At 40.2% G+C, this 23,182-nt stretch overlaps 1 protein-coding gene across 10 annotated transcripts in view; it reads left to right on the top strand.

The window, feature by feature from the left end:
* sgip1a (SH3GL interacting endocytic adaptor 1a) overlaps window positions 1-23,182 on the top strand; it is a 228,792-nt gene that overhangs the window by 174,012 nt on the left and 31,598 nt on the right. For all 10 annotated transcript variants that reach the window (XM_043699420.1, XM_043699419.1, XM_043699418.1 and 7 more), the window contains one exon: window positions 1,662-1,788. In XM_043699420.1, the coding sequence (XP_043555355.1) occupies window positions 1,662-1,788 (127 nt within the window). The remainder of the gene's footprint in view (window positions 1-1,661; window positions 1,789-23,182) is intronic.

Genomic DNA, 23,182 nt, shown 5'->3' with positions numbered 1-23,182 from the left:
TAAGATTGAACTGGAACAGACAGACGCTGTAGGATGGAGTAACTAGCCAAAGTGGTGAGTTTGGTAGCAAACAATGAGAAAAGTCACTGGACCTCATGTCAGAAATCCCAAAAAAGTTCTTAACATCACTCGCACCTAGCCAAGAAATAGGAGATTCTACTCAACTTGACAACTTTTGGCAGGTCTGATTCTGCTTGCCACTTCTTTGACCGCTTTATTGTTGTTTCTTTACAGTCAGTTAGCACCTCTTAGGAACCACCTTCTGTACTATTAATAACACCAAAGGATACCTAATTAGTTGCTTTCAGTTAAATGTGTAGTTCAGTTTAAATTAAACAGAATAGTCCTTTGAGCAAATGTTAACACTTGTTTGCACTCCACTGAATCTATGCTCAAGCTATTAGATAAACTCAACATTGGGCTAGGTTGGAATGCTCATTAAAGTTAAATAAGTTGCAAATGCACATTGTCTTGTCTCACACTTGAGATATGCTAGCTTGATGAAATTCTGGAGGGCTGCAAAGGACATATATTTGTTGTGGTTCTGTTCGCCGAGCTGGACGTTTTTGTTGCAAACATTTCATCCCCTGGCTAGGCGACATCATCAGTGCTTGGGAGCCTCCTGCGAAGCGCTTCTTTGATGTTTCCTCAGGTGTTTATAGTGGTCTGTCCCTGCCGCTTCCGGTTGTCAGTTTCAGCTGTCCGCTGTAGTGGTTGGTATATTGGGTCCAGGTCGATGTGTTTGTTGATGGAGTTTGTGGATGAATGCCATGCCTCTATGAATTCCCTGGCTGTTCTCTGTCTGGCTTGTCCTATGATAGTAGTGTTGTCCCAGTCGAATTCATGTTGCTTGTGGTCTGCGTGTGTGGCTAGTAAGGATAGTTGGTCGTGTCGTTTCATGGCTAGTTGATGTTCATGTATGCAGATTGTTAGCTGTCTTCCTGTTTGTCCTATATAGTGTACTATTTAGGACTGCACTAAACACTATATAGGACAAACAGAAAGACAGCTAACAATCCGCATACATGAACATCAACTAGCCACGAAACGACACGACCAGCTATCCTTAGTAGCCACACACGCAGACAACAAGCAACATGAATTCGACTGGGACAAAATTACTATCATAGGGCAAGCCAGACAGAGAACAGCCAGAGAATTCCTAGAGGCATGGCATTCATCCACAAACTCCATCAACAAACACATCGACCTGGACCCAATATACCAACCACTACAGCGGACAGCTGAAACTGACAACCGGAAGCGGCAGGGACAGACCACTATAAACACCGGAGGAAACATCAAAGAAGCGCTTCGCAGGAGGCTCCCAAGCACTGATGATGTCGCCTAGCCAGGGGACGAAACTTTTGCAACAAAAACTTCCAGCTCGGCGAACAGAACCACAACAACGAGCACCCGAGCTACAAATCTTCACCCAAACTTTAAAGGACATATATCCTTTTTACCTTCAAGGCAGTAAATAGGAGGAAAATTCAGGATAATTTCAAACTAACTAAGAGTTCTGTTGTGCATACCCTTTACATCAATGTTATAAACTAAATGATGAAATATTTATTTAGAAATTGGAGTAATGATGTTTAATTTGACATGAAGTAAGTTACATTTCAATGATTAAATATTTTTTCATTTATGTTTTACAGTCCAGGTCTTTTAGTCCTCCAATACATTCATCTAGTCCTCCACCGGTAGCACCACTAGCTCGCGCAGAAAGCACTTCTTCCATATCGTCAACTAACTCACTGAGTGCAGCCACCACCCCTACAGTCGGTAAAGTATTCTTAAATTTTTTTGTGTCAGCAAAGTTTTAAACATGCAACAAATGCTGAGTTCAGAAATCTACTTTGAGTTTTTTTTTAATGGCTCTACTTCCTTGCTATCGCAAACACACAAAATAAACAAACGAAAAGAACTGCGGATGCTGGAAATCAGAAACAAACACAGAAACTGCTGGAAAAGCTCAGTAGGTCTGATAGCATCATTGGAGTGAAGTCAAATTAACCTTTCGTGACCCTTCTTCAGAACTGATGGTAACTAACAAAAAGTTGTTTTTTTTAATGCAGAGGATAGATTGGAGAGAGAGAGGGTAAGGAATAAACAGTAGGTGGAGATAGAGTTTAACGAGAGAGAAGAACTGTTGGACAGACAAAGGAGTGGGGAGATAGAGCCTAACGAGAGAGAGAAGAACTGTTGGACAGACAAAGGAGTGGATAGCGGTCAGCCGAGGAGAATGAAAAGCTACTAATGGGGACTATTGGTGGCTAACTATGGGTTGTGTGAAATAGCAGCAGACCATGTGATTACAAGGCCTGGTGTGTGGGGGTTGGGATAAGGTGCCTCGAGCCTTAAAATTGTTGAAGTCCATATTGAGTCCAGAAGGCTGCAGGGTCCTCAGGGGTAAAATGAGGAGATGTTCTCCCAGCTTGCACTGAGCTTCGGTGGAGCACTGCAGCAGGCCCAAGACAGATGTTGGCCAGGGAACAGGGTGGTGTGTTAAAGTGGCAGGCAACTGGAAAGTACAGGTAAAATGTTGCTTCACATGGAAGGTGTGCTTGAGCCATGGATACTGAGGAGGGAGAAAGCAAACAGGTGGATGTTACACCTTCTGCGGTTGCAGGGGAAGATGCCATGGGGCTATGTATATGGGGGGTGTGGTGTTTGAGGTGTTGGGAGTGAAGGAGGAGTGGATCAGGGTATCCCAGTCGGAACTGTGCTTGTGGAAGACTGACGAGAGGGGACGGGAATATGTGTCTGATGGAGGCACCCCACTGGAAGTGGCAGAAATGGTGACTGATGATCCTCTGGATGTGGATGCTGGTGGGATGGTAGGTGAGGACAAGGGGAGACCCTTTCACTGTTGTTGGAAGGAAGAGAGGGGGTGAGGGCTGAAGTGCGGGAAATGGGTTGGACTGACTGAGGGCACTGTCATCCATAGTGCTGGGGATCCTCCGTTGAGAAAAAAGGTGGATATTTCAATGATGAAACTTCCAGCCATTTCTGACACAAAGTAGACATTAGTATGAAAACAGTTCTTAATCGCTATAATTAACAATATATTAATCCCAGTCTGTCCTTAGTTAGCTCATCTCAGCTCAGTGGAAATAGGTCAGTGATGCAATTTGCCACGATATCCCTGGGCTAGATAAGGGGTGATCGCAATCTGTCTCTTTCTGTCTCACTGTGCAGTGATTCCTTCTGTAAAGTGTATGTGTATGAATGTTAATGGTATAGGCAATATCAAGCTGTACTTTGATGTTCCCTCAGTTGACTAGACTATTGGTATTAAAATCGTTTGGACCCACTGTGTGGGCATTTGAAGAAGATGCTTAAGGGCATCCAACATCTGGGGCGCTGTAACCAATCTGGATTCAGTACCTGAAGGAGAGGATAGCAAGAAATGGAATGTATTACAAAAAAAAGAACCTGCAGGAAATAATTTTAATTCCCATTTAGTGCATGAATATTGTGGAGGTTAGCCATAGTCAGCAGACGACTGTGATAAGCTTTTATTGTTTAACAAGCACTGATTAGAACTTATCTTAATGAGTGATCACCACTTCTAAAAATAACTTGCACAAGCAGACTCTTGGAACTCTCACAAATTGTGAATTCAAAATATAAATGTGTAGATGTTTTAATGTCCATGCTTTCAAATACTTTTTGACAATTCACCTGCAAGCTCAACTGGTTAAAGCTATACCATGCAGATCAGAAGGCCTAAGTTTCTGCGGAGTTAACTGATCTAAGTCAGGCTAGAAGCACCGGTTACTCTGCTCTGGGATAGGAATAGGAAAAAGATCCAAAGTCCTCAAGCCTGCTTGAAATGGCCTTAATAAAAATATTCACCTGGATGTCTGTGCTCTGCTCTTCTGATCAGAGAACCTGTCATCACTCAATGAATGGGAAATGTTTTTTAAAAACAAATTCCAGGCAGGGGGAAGCAGGGGGAAGCAGCCTACTCAGATATTGGTGTTCATTCAGAAGACTGACATCATCCCACTCTCTTCTGGGTTTCTGCAGGGTGAGATTGGAAGCATGCAGTCACGCACCTTTAGTTACTAAAAGTACTGTAATGGTATTTAAGAATGACCTCTGTTCTTCCCAACTAGGGCATCTGTTTCCCAACATGACAGCAGCTCCTAAGGGTCACCATGAGAAAAAACACAGCTGGAAGAGTTTCTTCAGTAAAACTGGAGAAATATAAATGTTTTGTTCAGTGACAGTGCAGTACTGCAGCAATGACCATTGAGAGACTGCTGTTCAATGCACATCTTCCCTCAGAAGGACCTTCACTGCTTAACATGTGACGGCTTGGACTGTGCTTCAGTCACACGTCCCTGCTGCCAGCTTTTACCATGGAGTCAGATCAGCTTATCCAGCCCCACTTTCCACCTCTGATAAGAGGTGAGAGCTGAATCAATGTCACTGCCAACTTCTCCCAGTTGGAGCAGAAACAACACCACCAGTACCAGTTGTTTTCTCTTCAGCCTCACGTGCTTCCAAAGGACACGGGGAATGAAAGTAGAGGTCCAGCTAAAATGGGGAGAGACCATGCCTCTGCCCTGTCCCCTCCCCAGTATAATGCCTGCAGACAAAGAGAGGCTGATTCTCTCAAGGTGTCTAATTCCCAGTGCCTGAGGAGCCCCAAGCTTTCTCAGGAGGCTTCTGCTGATATCTGCAACCTACTGGACCAAATCCACCTTCAGAGTGCAGCAGGTGGGAGCACATTACTAATGGCCCCCAAATAATGGCCATCAGGTCTCTTCCTCTTGCCAAGTTATGTCCTGTCTTCTGCAAGGGGAGAAAGAAGAAATGTGAATATTCTTTGCAGCTTGAGAGAAAAGAAAGAAGAGCACCTTTTGTGGAATGTGAGAGATCAATGGATTGAGTGAGGTTGATTATTGACTTTTCAGATGAGGATGTGAAGGCTTGGACCTGCAGTAAGAGGAATGAATGAAGCTAAAGATATATTATTCTGTTGAGTAGAGTGCAGGAAAGATGCTGGAGAAGTCAGTGTCAAGCTTGTCATCATGAAGTGTGATATCCTAGATCCTCTTGGTACACTGTCTCCAGGCTGTAGGTTCCACAGTCTTGTGACATCCTCACAACTCCCATCCAGACCTGCTTGAACTGAGAGGTCATTCTCTTCCTCGTGAATTTTGGAGGACTTATCTCAATACAATCACTTGGGCACCATACATGGGACTTCGAGGCAACAGTGAAGCCTTGGTAGGAAGTCTCTTCTCCATTTTAATAGTTGCTGCAGTCTCAAAAGTCTGCTTGCTGGTTAACTCTTGTAGCTCAGGCCATGGTTCCTTTAATTAGTCTATCCTTTGACAGAATGGCTCTTTTTTCAATTGCATTCACTGTTCGTTCAGGGAAACCAGAGGTGGAGTGTTAATGTGTGGCTTTGGGAACTCTTGGTGAATCCTAGTAGGGTCTCACAGAAAATCCATTCTTACACAGTGGTCAGTTGGATGAGGCACTGAAGGGGAAGATGACTCTTCTGAAAGTCATACCCCAGCCAGCAAGAAAATTGTTGACTTCAGGAGAATGGAAAAAATACCAATAGAAAATACAAAGGAAAAGTTACAGTAATCTTTGACAGCAGCTGCTCTACAAATAACTGTTGATAACATTATGCTGATATCAAAGATTTCTTTCTTATGATTTTCTCCATTTTGCCTGTTCCAGAGAAATTGGTCAATTTTTATACTGCTACCACCGGCATTGCTGAGAACAGTTGACAAAGCACAGACTGTAATTTGAATTAGATTCTAGTTATTTTCTAATCAATCTGTTCAGAGACATTACTATCCATGTCTGGAGCAGGTGGGGCTTGATCTCAGACTTCTGGCTGAGGGACACTACCACTATGCTAATTTAGACCCTAAAATCACAGTGGAGTAATGCAACACCATTATTATTAGAGCCATTAGGTTAGAGCTCAAACCATATTTTAGTTCATCCAATTTAAATAATGTTGTAAAATTTGTTCATAATCTTTTCAAGGAAATGGTTTCTGACATTTCTAATCCAAAACATACCCTTCATTAGAAAAGTTGAAGCACTGTCTAACAGTTATTTTGTGAACTTGCACCACTTTATTTCTCCTGAATTGATATGTACTTCATGCTTCTTTCTTTTACAAGCAATTTTTATTGTCAATTGGATCAGGAGACGATATTAGCATTAATTTAGAAGATTTTGCGAAATACCCACAATAAATAGAATAATAACCAACAAAGGTTCAAGGGATTCAGTAGCCGGAATTTTCTGTATTTAGTTAATGTGTAGGGTTTTTACAACCCCCTGTACTCTCCCTCCACCGCCACCACCACGCAAGAAAGCCTGCCACATCAAGTGCCTTTAAGGCAGTTAAGTAGCTACAATGTGGACTTCATGACCAATCAGTTCCTGGGATAGCTATCTTCTATCCCACCTCAAGCCGCCAGCAACCTCAGGCTGGCACCTACTGTCAATCGCAGTGTGTTTCAGAGGCCCAGGCTACTGATTAAAGAGCAGTGCTGAAGACCAGGAGCAATGGGGAAGTAAGGTTTTTTTTTTGGTGGGGATCTACAGCATAGATATCTGGGCTTATGAGACCAGGACAGAAGGATGGCATTTGGTAGCAACTGCCCTGCCTACTTCATTTTTGTGACCCCAGCCACTTCAGATTGGGAAGGGACCCCCTCCCCATTACAGCAGGTAGGCTGCCCCATGTTACTACTCTGGAAAGTTGTCCCTTTTCTTACCTGTTAGGAACACAGTAAATTGGACTGGTGGCAGTACGAGGCCCTTAAGTGGTCATTAATTGGCCATTTAAAAGCTTAATTGGTGGCAGGTCAGGAAAGTCTGCTCACCCAGAATATCTGAAGTGACAGAAGAGAGTCTGTCTTTCCCTGGGGCCAACCCACATGATAATTTGCCCTTCCTGCATTCTTCCTACCATTTCTTGGGAGGAGAGAATCCAGTCCATGTGTGAGATTTTAACTTGGTCGCACCTCATCTACTTAGCATTATAATCAGAGCTTGATGGTTTCTGAGAGTGATAGTTTGGCAGTGACCTGTGCATGTATTCTTCTTGTTGCAAGATGAGATCAATATATCCAAGTTTGTGGTTTATCAGCCAGTGGAGCTGTTGTCAATTTTGCAGTCTGCTTTAGACCATCCTGAATTTGGTAGATTAATCTTCAATTCCCCACTCATTGCCAATATAAATGAAACCTTTGTTTGTCTCCTTAATGTTATACTCCCAGTTTCAGTCCCATGTTTTCTCTTTGTCTATTGTATCCCAGTATGTCCCTCAAGTTACATTGTGTTAATAAAAATGTGCTCATTTGCACCTCCCAACCTGTCTTTACTTTTTTCACTTTGATCGTCCAAATCTCTTTCCTTTCTCTGTCTTCCATCCTTTATGATCATCAAATTTCAATTATAATAAGAATCTGAGTTGCTTTTCTATTATCACCTGAATGTATCTGACATGAACTTTCATAGATTACTGTAGCTTTCCTTCATTCTTCTACCTTTTCAGAGCTTTACTAATTCTGTGTATCACCATCATTGTGACCTATTAGGTATACAAAATATTCATACGGAGAAAATATGCAATATGGTTTTTCTCCTCTAATTTGGGGAAATGATTTCCTAAATCCACATGAATTAAATTTTATATTTAAGTTAAATTGCTCTTTCATCAAATGGAAATATAGACTATAGTTTTAAACCAAAAAGATAATTGCAAACCTAATACACACAGTCTACCATTCATATACAATTTAGATCTATGGTCAAAGTGGAGGATCAATTAATCTTGGGATAATCCTCTAGGCTGCCTTCTCATAATAAAGATAAAATACTTGGTGCAGTCAGCATTAGATGGTAGATTGAGGTTCAGTGAGATTACCAAACCAACAAACCAGTGGAATAATCTGTCAACACTCACCATGTCAATGCACGTGAGGGTTATTAATGTCTCAGAATCTGTGTACAGAAAGCGGGAGACAAGACCATCAATTCCAAAATAGTTAAGTTCACTTTAGAATCAGAACAGGACCTACTAATTCACATCCCACTGATCCTAACGGGTGAACTGACCTGAATTCTAAATTAGTCCAGACACAGTCCCAAAGTGTTGATAATTTGTAAGAGGAGCAGGCTTAAGTGGCATAGAAGTTCTGATAATGATGCTTTCTCTTGGTGCTATAAAGCTATGCCAGCAAGATTGTGTTGCTCATTCTGAAATGGGGTTTAAACACACAATGTTCTGAATCAGAGACAAAAGTACGGCCAACTGAGATAAGTTGGTACTTTGTTACTTTTAGATATTACTAAAACAGCATTCACAAGCTGATCAGGATGTACTTTGGTGAATTAACCTGTTTTCTGCAAACATGGTAGATATTCAGTGAGATGGAAAGAGAGGGTTGGAATTATGCCAATACAGTACAAACTCCCACCCCACTCAACCTTCTTGCTCAGTAAACGCCCAGAATCATTTGAATCATTCCAGAAGCATTTCCATCTGCCTCAGGTGGAGGAGGGTACATTCTAATGCATAGTGATGACAATAATTATTTAACCTAAATTATTTCAAACCCTTGCCTTACCCACTCCAAGCAATCAGGTATGTTCGAGGCTGTTTCATTTGTAAAGTCATACTTAGTGGCCTATTGCACCCTTGGATGACAGAGGTGGATGGCTTGCCTTGTTACAAAAGGCAGGAAATATGTGTAACTTGTTCTTTTATTATTTGCAACGAATAATCGACCATCTACCCATCATCTGGGAAGTCTCACAAGTGGAAAGACAGTAAAACAGCTTTCCTCCTCTGCCCAGCAATATCAGTTTGCTGGCACTAATGAAAAGGAAATTGAGCACAATCCATTCACCAGTAGCACTCTTGTGGCAATGACTTTGATTGCATCTCACATAAAATAGGAATGTATGAGTCATAAAGTGCCCAATAGACACCCTGAAGACATTAAAAAGCATCAACTCAAAGCACGTTCTTACTTTCTTCTATTTATGTAGTTCTAAATAATATATGCCTTCCTCAACTAAAGTATGGAATTATTGTCAGGCAGCATAATCCTCATTGTAAAATTGATGCAAGATTGTGAAAACTAAGAAATTTAAAGTCAAGGATCTTTTGGAATTTATTGGATAAAATGTCAAGTTACAATTTTTCTGGCTTTGATATATAGGTTACAATCCCTAGCCAATGATGATGACTTCTGAATGAAATTGTCTGAAAAATGGCATGTTAACAAGACAATGTATCCTGCCAATAGCACAAATTGAGCGTATCAAGAGTTTGTCAGAAAGCTTTGAGAAAATGAGTATATAATGAGCTGCTGTGTGATTACCATTTTCCCTCCCAATGTTAATCCATGTCCAATGTTTTTACAGACCAACAAAATTAGTGCCTGCTAAACAGATTGTTTAAACTACAGTGTTAATTTATTTCTCTGCCATTTAATTGTGCTGTCAATGCTTCTCCCTGACTCGATTAAAATTCAACAAAGAGGGCATTGAAGCAAAATAAGATTGAACCAGAGGAAGACCAACGACACAGTGAAATCCAGTAAGCCGATTCACAACAACCTTTGCAATAGAATATTGCCTGTGCTGACCCAGGTCCAAAAGGCAACTACTATCAATGCTGTATGTTGTAATGAGACCTATTGTTAACCTATTAGAACAGGAACAGTCAAGATTATTATCTTCAACCTTTATATTCCTACTGCTTTTCAGCTAGTACAGAAGACACTTACAATATCAAGTCATTTGCTTCCTGGTGATGAAGATGACAAGTTAATTATTCTGGAAAAAGCAATATTCTTATCTTCCTTCCCTCTAAACATTACTACAACAGGACCCAGGTCCCCAGTATCATAATTCTACAGAATTTCCCAAAACATAAGTGGCCAATGAGAGTATTTGAATTAGCAGCACATTTGACAGATCAAAAGAACTTTACATTACATAGGGGCACAGGAGGAAGTGGCCACCCGGCAGGATGATTATATTACAGAAGCACCAATACAACCAAGAAGTCTGGTGCACCAGGTATTCATCTAAAAAAACATTAAAGTGAATGGTTTGATCCCAAATTAATAAATCCTGCTATTCAAATAACACCAGGGAAACAAGTTCTAATGCTTTCTGCAGAGTTATCATTTTGCACTTTCTCAACTGCCTTTCATTTCCTGTACCTTTTATTTTATTCTACAAGTAAGAAATTTCACACAAAATTCAACTGAAGTGCCACAAATTTATTTTTCTGTCTTGCATGCCTGTATGGTTAAATGTATTTTCCCTTGAAGCTTATCCTTAGTTTGTACCTGTGGTATGTCTAATTCATATCCTCATATATTTGCATGATAGTCCACCTGTGTATATGGGTGTGTGTATATGCTGGCTGGCTCTGGATTTTGTGGTTATCATTGACAATTCAGTTGATTTTGTAGATCCTTATGCTGGCATATTAAGGGGCATTGACTTTGATGCAGACATGACAGTCTATATTCTAATGGCAGTTAGAGTCATAGAGATGTACAGCACAGAAACAGACCCTTCGGTCCACTAGTCCATGCCAACCAGATATCCCAACCCAACCTAGTCCCACCTGCCAGCACCTGGCCCATATCCCTCCAAACCCTTCCTATTCATATACCCATCCAGATACCTTCTGCCCACTTTCTACCCTCTCCATTGTCACTTGCACATCTACATAGCATGTGCTGAGTGTAGAGTTTAAAAGCAGAACTCTACACTCAGCCTTCTACAGGCATGCCCGGCACATAGAAGCTTCCACGGGATTGCTACAGGTATTTATGGTACCATCCTTCTACATTGAATTAAAGTTTGCTGGACAAGGAAACTTGTTTTATAATGTCACTATAAAAACAGGGTAAAAAATAATGCAAGAATAGCTACACACATTGAGGACTCTGAATGCTTAATGGTAGACAGCAGTTGCTTTCCTGTGTAGATGAAGCTAATGCAGTACATCGCATTATGAGGCAAATATTATACATGGGTTCTCAACAGGTTCTAGTGACTTCTGCAGATACTTTGCCTGCCCATTGCAGTAATCACTTTCATAAGCTGGTCAAATGAATACAGAATTTCTACACATTGCAAGTTAAAAATAATCAAATTGGATCTCCAGTCAAAAGATCTGCTTATTTAGATTAGATGTGATTCTCTACAGTGTAGAAACAGGCCCTTCGGCCCAACCAATCCACACCGACCCTCCGAAGAGTAACCCACCCAGACCCATTTCCCTCTGACTAATTGACCTAACACTATGGGCAATATAGCATGGCCAATTCACCTGGCCTGCACATCTTTGAACTGTGGGACGAAACCGGAGCAAAACCACGCAGTCACAGGGACAATGTGCAAACTCCACACAGACAGTCACCCAAGGCTGGCATTGAACCTGGGACCCTGGTGCTGTGAGGCAGCAGTATTGTGACCAACATTTGCTCCTCCTTCTGTGTGAACTGAGACTCAGCTAGTGCAACCTCCACAAGCTCAAATAAGCAATAAGATGTGGCAGTGATAGTACGAGCAGTAGTTTGTGAGAATGGTGCAAGCTGCTGTGCTGAGTCATTAACGCATTCTATCCAGTTGGGGATCAGACATTTTGTTCCTTAACTTGAGCATACAGGGAAGGTCATCTTTTCTTCATCTGCCCTCCTTTTGTGATTTGGTTTTAACCTCATATTTGCCTTAGAAAAGGTGGAATTTTTGTCTTTTCTTCTGTTCATTCCATATATCCTTATGATATGATTTGGAACATTCTCCTCTTTAGCTTGGTTTCGAGCAAGCAACATTAATTAATGTTTTGAAACACTCAGAATAGATGTCTAAATTCAGTGCAGAAGGTCAAAAGTTTTAAATGCATATGTCCTGAATACCCTTGAAAAATAAAGCAGCACTTCCACCATCTGCAGCATTGGCCCCACTGCTTCAATTTGTGTTCTATCTAAACAGCTGGATGTAGTGTGTGAGATGCAGATGTGCCTCACCTTCATGTGGATGAAACAAGATGGATAATTTTTGCTGTGGTGTACGACTTCAAAAGAAATGGAGTATAAAAGTAGGGAGGTTTTGGCAAAGCTGTACAAGATGCTGATCAGACCACAGCTGGAATACCGTACACCGTTTTGGACCCCTGTATCTGAGAAATACTAAAGTGGCATTGGAGGCCATCCAGTAAAAAGGGTCACTGCATAAGCTCTTAGGTATGAAAGGACTGCCTTATAAGGAGAGGTTCAGCAGATTAGGCCTGTATATACTGAAATTTAAAAGAATGAGAGGGAACTTTATTTTTCTTTTCATTCGTGGGATGTGGACATCAAGCTTTAAACCAGCATTTATTGTCCATCCCTAATTGCCCAGAGAGCAGTTAAGAGACAGCCACATTGCTGTGGGCCTGGAATCACACGTAGGCCAAATCAGACAAGGATGGCAGTTTCCTTCACTAAAGGACATTTGTGAGCCTGATGGGTTTTTCCTGACAATCATCATTTGTTTCATGGTCACCCTGATACACTTAATTCCATATTTTTTAATTGAATACAAATGCCACCATTTATCACGCCATGATTTGAACTCTTCCCCAGAATATTGCCCTATTTCTGGATTAGTAATTCAGTGATAATACCACTAGGCATTGTACAACATTTTTATGGGTCTTATGTGGGTAGATGCAGAGAGGTCATTTCCCTCTTTGGAAGAGTCAAGGACCAGAAAGCAGAATTTCAGAATAACGAGGGGGCACACATTTAAGACAGAAATGAGGAGGAACAACTTCTCTCCGAGGATATTGAATTTGTGGAGCTCTTTACCACAGAGGGCTATTGAGGTTAGGTCATTAAGTATTTTCAGGGCTGAGAATTTTAGTCATAAGGGAATCTAGGGTGCAGGGAAAAGGCAGGAATTTGGAATTGAGGATTATCAGATCAGCCAAGATCATCTTGAATGGCAGAGGAGACTTTAGGCTTAATGGCCTACTTCTGCTCCTACATCTTATGGTCTTATCAGATAGTCCCTGCTCTAACTCACCAGTTAACTCCCTCCATGTTGAATGTTTTTCAGATCATACTTGCTGGTGTAGGAGTGAATAATGCTGGGTGCTGAGGTAACTAATTGAAATCTCTTCCTCCAAATACCTGCAACATCAGAAGCAGAATATGTTTTCTGAGGTACCCCTAAAAGATTACCCATGATAATTAATACACAATAAAAGAGTTTCTAATTTGTTCTGCAAGTTATGTCTGCATACAAAAGGATTAAATGACTTAGTTTGGAGATAAATGGTGAAAAGCAGTGAATGCTATCCGTGAGTACAGGGACATCTTCTGACATTAATCTTCCCGACGTCCTCTATTACTTCCATAATGAGAATCATCACAGCCTTCAGCTTGCAAGTTACCCGAGATCTTGTATTGCATGGATCTTCCCCGTCCAATCTGCATGAGTATTAACTATTCGAGAATAGAGTAGCACAGTAGGAGGTGATTCAACTCATTGTGCCAGTGCCAGCTCTGTGAAAGAACTATCTGATTGGTTTCACTTCCCCTTTTCAAGTACTTAACAAATTACATTTTCAAAATAACAATTGAATTTGCTTCTACCAGATGTTCAGACAATACATTCCAGATCACAGCTTAAAAGTGTGGTCTTCTGCAGTAGACCGATAGAAAAAGAATAAGTTGAAAATAAATCTGAAATGTGTGTAGTCCCCAGGCCATCTGCAATCTTGTGCAAACATGCTGGATGTAGGTACCATGTGTAGGGTTTACTTTAGCACTGATCCAAATACTTTGTAGCAGGCAGAGCAGCGAAATAAGAAACAGATTCATGAGACATTCAGAACAGGAGCAAAAGTACAGTATTTGTTGAAGTTGACTATAATTACTATCGCTATCACGAGAGAAGTAGTATTAGACAAACTAAAGGGGCTAAAGGCAGGTAAGTCCCCTATGATCCTAAAGGGCGGCACATGGCTCAGTGGTTAGCACTCTCAGTGGTGCCTCACAGCACCAGGGACCTCGGTTCGATTCCCGCCTCGGGCGACTGCCTATATGGAGTTTACACGTTTTCCCCATGTCTGCATGGTTTCCTCTGGGTGCTCTGGTTTCCTCCCACAATCCAAAGATGTGCAGGTTAGATGAATTGGACATGTTAAGTTGCCAATAGTGTTAGGTGCATGAGTCAGGGGTAAATATAGGATAGGGGAATGCAACTGGGTGGGTTACTCTTCGAAGGGTCAGTGTGGGCTTGTTGGGCTAAAGGGCCTGTTTCCACGCTGTAGGGATTCTAATCTAAATGATGTACCTATAAGAGACAGTGGGTGCACTGATTGTAATTTTCCAAAAATCCTTGGATTGTGAACAAGTATGAGAGGATTGGAAACCTACCAATGTGGCGGGGGAGGCAAATGCAGGTAGTTATAGGCCGATTAGCCAACATCCATTGTTGGCAAGATATTGGAATAAATTACTAAGGAAGTAATAGTGAAACATTTGAAAAATCAGAATCTAATCAAGTAGAGTAAACGTAGTTTCATGAAAGGGAAATCATGTCTGACTACTTTGAGAGATTTTTGTAGAAGTCTCAACTAGAGCAGATAGAAGGTAACCTATGGATGTATGTTGTATTTGGACCTCCAGAAGGTGTTTGACAAGACACCTCCCAAAATGTTAAGTTAGATGACAAGAGACCAAAGTGTTGCAGGTAATATATTGGTATGGATGACCCTATCACATTCCCAACACCCCTCCCCCAAGTCCCTCCTCCCTACCTTTTATCTTCGCCTGCTTGGCACACTTTCCTCATTCCTGAAGAAGGGCTTATGCCCGAAACATCGATTCTCCTGCTCCTTGGATGCTGCCTGACCTGCTGCACTTTTCCAGCAACACATTTTTCAGCATGGATGGAGAATTGGCTAGTGGGCAGAAAACAGATAAGGGGTTATTTTTTAGGTTGGTGACCTGTGACCAATGCTGGGACCACAACTGTTTATGACATATATTAATGACCTAAAGGAAGGAAGCAAATGTACTATAGACCAATTTACAGACAACTCAAAACTAGGTGGAAAGGCAGGTTGTGAGAGGGATACAAACAGCTTATAAAGAGGAATTTGATAGGTTAAGTGATTGGGCAAAAAGGTTGACAAATGAAATATAATGTGGGAAAATGTGAGGTTCATTTTGGAAGGAATAACAAAACAATTAAAGTCTTATTTAAATAGAGAAAATCTACAGAAAGCTGCAACACAAAGGGAGTTCAGTTACTTGTGCATGAAACACAAAGCTAACACGCAGGTGCAGCTTGTAATCAGGAAGGCTGATAGAATGTTGGGTCTTATTTCAAAGTGATTGGAGTATAAAAGTAGGGAATTCTTACAGTATGTGTACGAAGTTCTGGTGAAACTACATCTGGAGCATTGTGAGCAGTTTTGGTTCCCATAGTAAAGGAAAAATATCATTTCATTGGAAGCAGTTCAAAGAAGATTCACGAGATGATCCCTGGTATGGAGGGATTTTCTTATGAGCAAAGGTTAAACATTTTGGATCTCTACTGATTGGAATTTAAAAGAATGGGAAATGATCTAATTTATTCTTAAGGAGCTTGGCCATTGTTGGAGAGAGATTTTAAATAAGAGACCTGTGTTTCGTAGTACAAATCGATCTTTATTCAGAGCCCCTTTACTACTTGTGTGGGAGAGGTCAGAGACCGCTTCAAATCTGTCCTTTGTGTAAGTCCCAGTTGCCCTTAGATTGGAGGTCTGTGAAACTCTACCTTTCCCAACTAAGTATAGGATATTTGTACATACTGTGTTACACTGGTTACATGCAACATTGACATTTGTGCTAGCCACATCCCCCTCTGACCTACACGTCCAATCCTGTGAACACATGATTAATGATGGACAACTTCATGGTCCACCTTGGGTCCTCCCATCATCCCACATTCAGACTATCTGTCTTTGGGCTGTTACAGTTATTGTCCAAATTCCAACACCAATTGTGCTGTCCCATCCTCAACATTTGCTAGCCAGATCATAAGCTTCCTTATTACTAATGACTTTTCAAATTGGTATGTACAATTCGTATCTCTTGCTGATCTTAGTACAGAAGATTGAAAAGGATGTTAATTTCTACCAATTGTTATATTTGTAATATCAGCTGTAATATAAAGTTACTTATAAAGGTATACGTAGTTAAGCCTAATACTAAGATTCTGTGACAAAGGTGACAATTTTGGGTACACCTTCCTCCTTATCTGACTTGCCAAGCAGCAAATGTTTATTCTTGAGGTCATACGGCTGTTTCAAAATTGTTTCCGCTCCCTTCACTGTTATTAGTCTCTCTGTACTCTTATGGGGTTATCTTGTTTATACCTTTTTGTCATTCTAATCTTGCTGATGGAGAAAAAAGTTTCTTCAAGGGTGTCTCTGCATCCAAGTCAAACTACTTCAGAAATTTAATACCCTAATATCTAATAAGTTTAAACTTCTATCATTGTTCAAATATATGTGTCCACTACGATTTGTAATTATAATTATTTAAAAGCTTCATCTTAGCTAGGCTTTCTCTTTTTATTTCACATAAAAATCGCAATTCTCAAATCAGATGGGTTTTAATCTGAGCTGGAGGAGAAAGTGAGGTCTGCAGGTGCTGGAGATCAAAGTTGAAACTTTATTGCTGGAACAGCACAGCAGGTCAGGCAGCATCCAGGGAACAGGAGATTCGAGGTTTCGGGCACAGGCCCTTCTTCAGGAATGATTCCTGAAGAAGGGCCTGTGCCCGAAACGTCGAATCTCCTGTTCCCTGGATGCTGCCTGACCTGCTGTGCTGTTCCAGCAATAAAGTTTCAACTTTAATCTGAGCTGCCTTATCAACGTTTTCCTGTTTTGAATTGTAGTCCCATTTTACTAAGACTCCAAGGCATTTCGTTGTTTGTGGAGGCCATGATTTGATCCAAATGAAATGCTGCAACAGCTAACATTTTCTTTGATCGTCTGTGTTAGTTAAAAAGAAAACCCCGAAAAGTCACTCGGTCATATTCAGCAATGGGCAGCTGCAACAACTCCCCCGTTAGGTGTTTGGCCTAAGTGCAAAGCTGGCCTATATGTTACAGCATTGACCAAGAAGTAAAATCTGTTTTCCAAACACATTGCCATCTACTTCTCCACTTTTTAAAAGTTGCTCATTGTCATGTCCAATTGACCTTTAATGATTATTCGTTAATGAAATGTTTTCAAGATATTATTTTTGATCCTACAACTACATCTACTCCTTAATCAAGGCCTCCCATAAGCATGTACATATTGTTCAATAATCACAAACTGTTATACATATGATAAAGTTTAAGATTATGTATAACTGGCAACAAATTACGCATGGATCAAAAAGATTCTTCAGGTCTTCCTTCATTTTTTTATCCATCTTGTGGAAATTACTTCGCTATTCCCCCTTATCTCCAATTGCAATTTTTATCTTCTACTAATCAATACCAAAAGTCACATTCTCTGAATTATGTGTCAGTGCCTTATCATTAAAATATGTTTACATGCTCTACCAGGCAGCATTTTGTCATTTTATCAAATAGGTGCCCATGCCTAGTCCTGTGCATTTTTACCATGCATTCCTGCATGTCGGTACTTCAGATGTAACAACCATCATTGTCCTCTTACATCAGTTTTCCAAGATCATGCTACACACACTCGACTTTCAGGTGATCTTTTCAAAGGTTCAAAAGTCGCAGGAGGGTGGCTGTGTATCCTCCTCACTTGATCCATCATTCCAAGTGGTGGCTAAATCAGTTTCCTTAAAAAAAAAAACTCTCAGGGCTCACATATCTCCAAGAGAATACTGTAAATTATCTAATTCTCTTTACACTTTGATTTCATTGGATATTTTCCATTTAACTACCCCCAAGGTGAGTCATTCCTATTTCTATTGGATGCTGTCATTTCTTTTCCTGTTAGTATTCTTGTATTCTAAAAGTGGCTTCATTAATTACCATTATAACTGATTCAGGAACCCTGCATAAAACAAGGGAAGCATGTTTTAACAAAAACATTAAGAGTCGAACATTACTGCGTGGTTTCAAGCATTAACAAATTTTGCTTGTTTGGTCTTTCTTATGAAAAGTACATACAATTTCTCAAATGTAACTTGCTAGATTTATACTTCGCTTTCCTTCGTTTCAAAATTATTCCAAATTCAAACTTGACAACAACTGACTCAAGCTTCTTTTGTGTACAGTCCCTGCAGTGTTGTTGAGCTAACAGATTTCAATTAACTTCTTCCAAAATAATCTATCCCAGTTTTTCCTGATACTAATTAAAACCTCGAGTGTTTCCATTGGCTGTTGTTTTAAACTAAAATTTAAAGATTTAATGTGCCGTTTAACATTCAATTGAATTTCCAATTGCATGTTTGAACTTGTGTTAAGTAATTTTATCAATCCCAATTTCAGCAAAGACGTTGCCTGCACAAGATTTCCAAGAAATCTCCCTTGTTGTATTTGTGAAACCTATTCAAAAGTAAATTCCACTGTCACTTAAAGCAGTGGATAAATAATATCCACACAACCCAGCGCACCACACAGGTGTGTGAGAAGATTTAACACTGCCAGCAGGAAGAGTTAATTCTGCTGGCCTTAGAAAGGGCAGAGCCCAAGTCACAAGGTGACTTTGTGTCATACTTTCACGAATTCAGTTTATAAAAACTGTCAGAAAATCTTTTAATATTCTCAAACTGGCATTTTAAATCTATTGTCTTAAAGAAAACATTTTCTAAGTAGGTATACGAACAAAACATTTCTCATTCCAAATTCAGAGTTCAAATTGCATGCCTTCCAAAATGTTTTATCTATACTTTGAGAACAAGCCAACCATTTTGTCCATAACATCTTTTATACATGAGCTTAAAAAAAACTTTTAAACTTTTTCAAATGAACTCAAATTTAAAAGTGTTGAATCTATGGTGCTTTTGGACCACTCCTTATCTTAGGACTAATTTCAGATGACTGGAAGGGATGCTTTCCTTGTAACTATTATGGTAGTTCTCTATGAATACAATCCAATTTGCACAGAGGGCTTCATCCTCTACACTGGAGAAGAGGGATTTGTTGATTTCTTCTCAAACTGTACCTCCGATCCTACTCCTTTGTCTACAATTACTGACTCATAGGTGAGCCCTGGTATGTCTCATTACAAAGAGATGAAACAGTGGGGGAAACGCTGCCAACAATATTCTCAAAGTCTTGCAAGATAATAGTCCCTTCTGCTCTCTCTTCACAGTTTTCTCTCAGGCATGTTTTGATTTTTATTCGTATATCAGAGAAGTTCATTTCACCATCAGTTACAACATCAATATTCATTTTTTCCAATCGCGATGTTGGATTTACCCACAGCCTCTTCGTTGTACTGTATACAATCTTTCCTTAATGTTAATTTCTGAACAGTTTTTCTGATTCTACTAAATCTTGAATCTGCTCTTCATGTTGTGTGTGGTCTTTGGATATACCCTCGCAAAGCTCATGTCGTCATATAATCGTGGGCTATGCTAGAGGCGTACCTACTATTGGTGTATATGTTCATGCTCTCATCCCTGGCTAATTTCAGTTCTTTCATCAGGGCTTTTAATTCTGCTACTTGGGGCTGAGTTTATTTCAGGGATCTGCTGTCCTACTTTCAAGTCTCTGTTAACATCTACCACAACACGCAATGCAGGCCAGTCACACATTATATTTTATAGGTCCATCTACAAGTAACTCCATTGCTGCATCTCCTTCCATTAGTTCATCATCAAAGCCACTACTCTCTCTCAATCATTTGATTTCTGTCAAACACTCAGTTCCGCTCTCTCATTTGCCATTACAACCCGTTATTCTAATTTTGTTTGCCTTCTTCTGCCACCACTCTACACCTTCATCATTTGTTCTCATCCAATTTTGCAATTCAACTAATTACCTTTCCCATCCTATCATTTCTGAGCCCTGGAGAGATTTGAAATCGAATGAAACATATTCTTACAATATCTTAAAACTGAAGTCAAACATTTTTGTTTGATTCCAGGCATTAACATACACTGTTCTTTCTCTTAAATGACTCTTCTTTTATCTAAAAAAGTTATTTGATAGCTCTCTCTCTGGATATTTGATATATCTGTATGTAAATTTGTCCAAACTTAATATTTCATATTTTCAAACTCCTTCAAAGACACTAACAATTTTGTTTTCCATTCATTGAAACCACAGACTGTGTGCATGCATTTATTGTTATCCAGAATCCTTTTACATTTCAGATAATTATTCCCTTCAAATGTTTTAGAATGCCAGATGATGTGAATCGTAATATAATTTCTTATTATGATACAGAGTCATATGCTTAAATATGCCCAACCTTAGTGGTTTTGAAATGCCTGATACTCAATATATTTGATGTTTTCATAGTAGTTTGCCAATACTGAGGTGCGTTGTTAATGTTGTGGTTGATAGGTTGAGGATGACTCATCCATCACTGTGTTGCAAAGTTGTAAGTCTGCAGCCAAACTTAGAAATTCAAAGATGTTGGAAAAAACCTCCTGTCCCTGCAGTTTTCTGAAAAACATCCATCCTACTTCAAGCAGAATGGGTTAGTCCAAGTATCTCTGTTGATTTTAAAAAAAAGTATATTGAATGTATAAATTCTCCGAGCTGCGCAGATAATTTATTGTTGGTCTAAAGGGATGGGACAAAACTCTTGTATGTAATTACATCAATAGCTCCTCTTCAACCTGTACTGAAATAGAAGCCACATTTTATAGTCCTTTCTTGAACAAAGGAAGACTTATCTCCTTTTTATAGACTTTACTTGTTTCAATTTCTTCATACCAGTCTTCTCTGATTTTAGAACATATGATCAGATAATTTTGTTCAAATAAAATTAAATGCTCAAAATTTTCCTTTTGTTTTGCAGCACAATTCACACCAATCAACCTTTAAGATGAGCAGATTTTATCAACTGGAATTAAAGATTTACTCATTGTTAAAATAATATTTGGAAGTACACTCTGGCCAGGAAATGAAACTCCAAATGTGAAGATGTAGTCATAAAGATTCTAAAATTAAGCATTTAATCAGGAGTCTTGCCTCAAGCTACACAAATCAGAGATTTCACACAATTTTAAGGAAAGAGGAAATACGTTCTGTCATTTGACTTGATTTTTCCTTTTGCTTTATTCAAGCAATTCTGAAAAGGTAATTTCTTTGACTAGGTTTCTGAGAAACTCATTCTGAATCAATATTTCATAGCAGGTCTTTCTTTTACACAACCACTGATAGCTCATTAAAGGGCCCTTGCTGTAAGCACACATGTTTCAAACTGGTAAGAACACACAACACACTGTCACATCATACATTCCCAACATATAAATTGAACTCAAGGCATCCCCAAATTCAAGCTCCAGGGAACAAAAATATATAAATTACACAAGACAACGTTTAACAACTAATAAACGCAAATGGACACAAGCCAGACCACAACAAAGTTGACATTCTGTTCAGAGACCAACTCGCACACTCACTCTCGCTTTCTCTTTCTCCCCGTACAACTGTGTTAACTTTCTTTCTTTCTTCCAATCTCCGTTTTTAAATTCTGCTTTGCTCGTACTGAGAGTGAGACGTACAACTAATTTTATCTCCAATTGTTCACGTTCCACAACCAGTAGCTATAGCACACAGTCACGACCAGCGAGTTTCCCTCCATACCTCGCAGCTGTGATAAATATCTGCCAACCAAAGAATTTCTCTTTTAATACTTCGGTTTGATTAGATTTTTTGTTTAGATTACATTACAGTGTGGAAACAAGCCCTTCGGGCCAACAAGTCCACACCCACCCGCCGAAGTGCAACCCACCCATACCCCTACATTTACCCATTACCTAACACTACGGACAATTTAACATGGTCAATTCACCTGACCTGCACATCTTTTGGATTGTGAGAGGAAACCGGAGCACCCGGAGGAAACCCACGCAGACACGGGGAGAATGTGCAAACTCCACACAGTCAGTCGCCTGAGGCAGGAATTGAACCCGGGTCTCGGGCGCTGTGAGGCAGCAGTGCTAACCACTGTGCCACCGTGCCCAGTCAGCATTGCTTTGGACATTTTTGTTTCTCAAAGATTAAGGGGTTTTAATTTTACGTGAGCTCAAAGTACTAACATTGGGTATTGTCTTCTTTGTTTCTCCTTTTTTTTTTTAAACCATCCTCTTTACAAACCAGGTAAATTGATGGGGTTCCAATTAGCTTTAACCATTTGGTCAGTTTGTTTTTTTATGTTTGTTCAGCTATAGTCTTGACTCTGGGTCCCTCCAAGCCCCATTTGATGTCATTCTTTTTCTTTTCCTGTTCGGTGCTGCATTTTGGGAAAGCAAATCTTAGCAGAACTGATACCCTGAATGGTAAGGACCTCTGGGGTGTTGCTGATCAAAGAGACGTTGGAATGCAGGTTAATAGCTCCTTGAAAGTGGAGTCGCAGGTAGATAGGATAGTGAAGAAGGCATTTGGTATGCTTTCCTTTATTGGCCAGAGTATTGAGTACAGGAGTTGGGAGGTCATGTTGCAGCTGCACAGGACATTGGTTAGGCCACTATTGGAATATTGCATGCAATTCTGGTCTCCTTCCTATCGGAAAGATGTTGTGAAACTTGAAAGGGCTCAGAAAAGATCTACAAGGATATTGCCAGGGTTCGAGGATTTGAGCTATGGGGAGAGGTTGGATAGGCTGGGGCTGTTTTCCCTCGAGTGTGGGAGGCTGAGGGGTGACCTGAAAGAGCATTATAAAATCATGTGGGACATGGATAGGATAAATAGACAATGTATTTTCCTTGGTGTAGGGGAGTTCAGAACTAGAGGGCATAGGTTTAGGGTGAGAGGGGAAAGATATAAAAGAGACCTAAGGGGCAACTTTTTCACAGAGGGTGGTACGTGTATGGAATGAGCTGCCAGAGGAAGTGGTGGAGCCTAGTACAATTGCAACATTTAAAAGGCAACATTTAAAAGGTGGGTCTATGAACAGGAAGGGTTTTGAGGGATATGGGCCGGATGCTGGCAGGTGGGACTAGATTGGGTTGGGATATCT

Source organism: Chiloscyllium plagiosum, chromosome 11 (genome assembly GCF_004010195.1).
Source record: "Chiloscyllium plagiosum isolate BGI_BamShark_2017 chromosome 11, ASM401019v2, whole genome shotgun sequence".
Lineage (NCBI taxonomy): Eukaryota > Metazoa > Chordata > Chondrichthyes > Orectolobiformes > Hemiscylliidae > Chiloscyllium > Chiloscyllium plagiosum.
The sequence above is the reverse complement of the archived record's forward strand: the minus strand, read 5'-3'. Positions and strand labels throughout refer to the sequence as shown.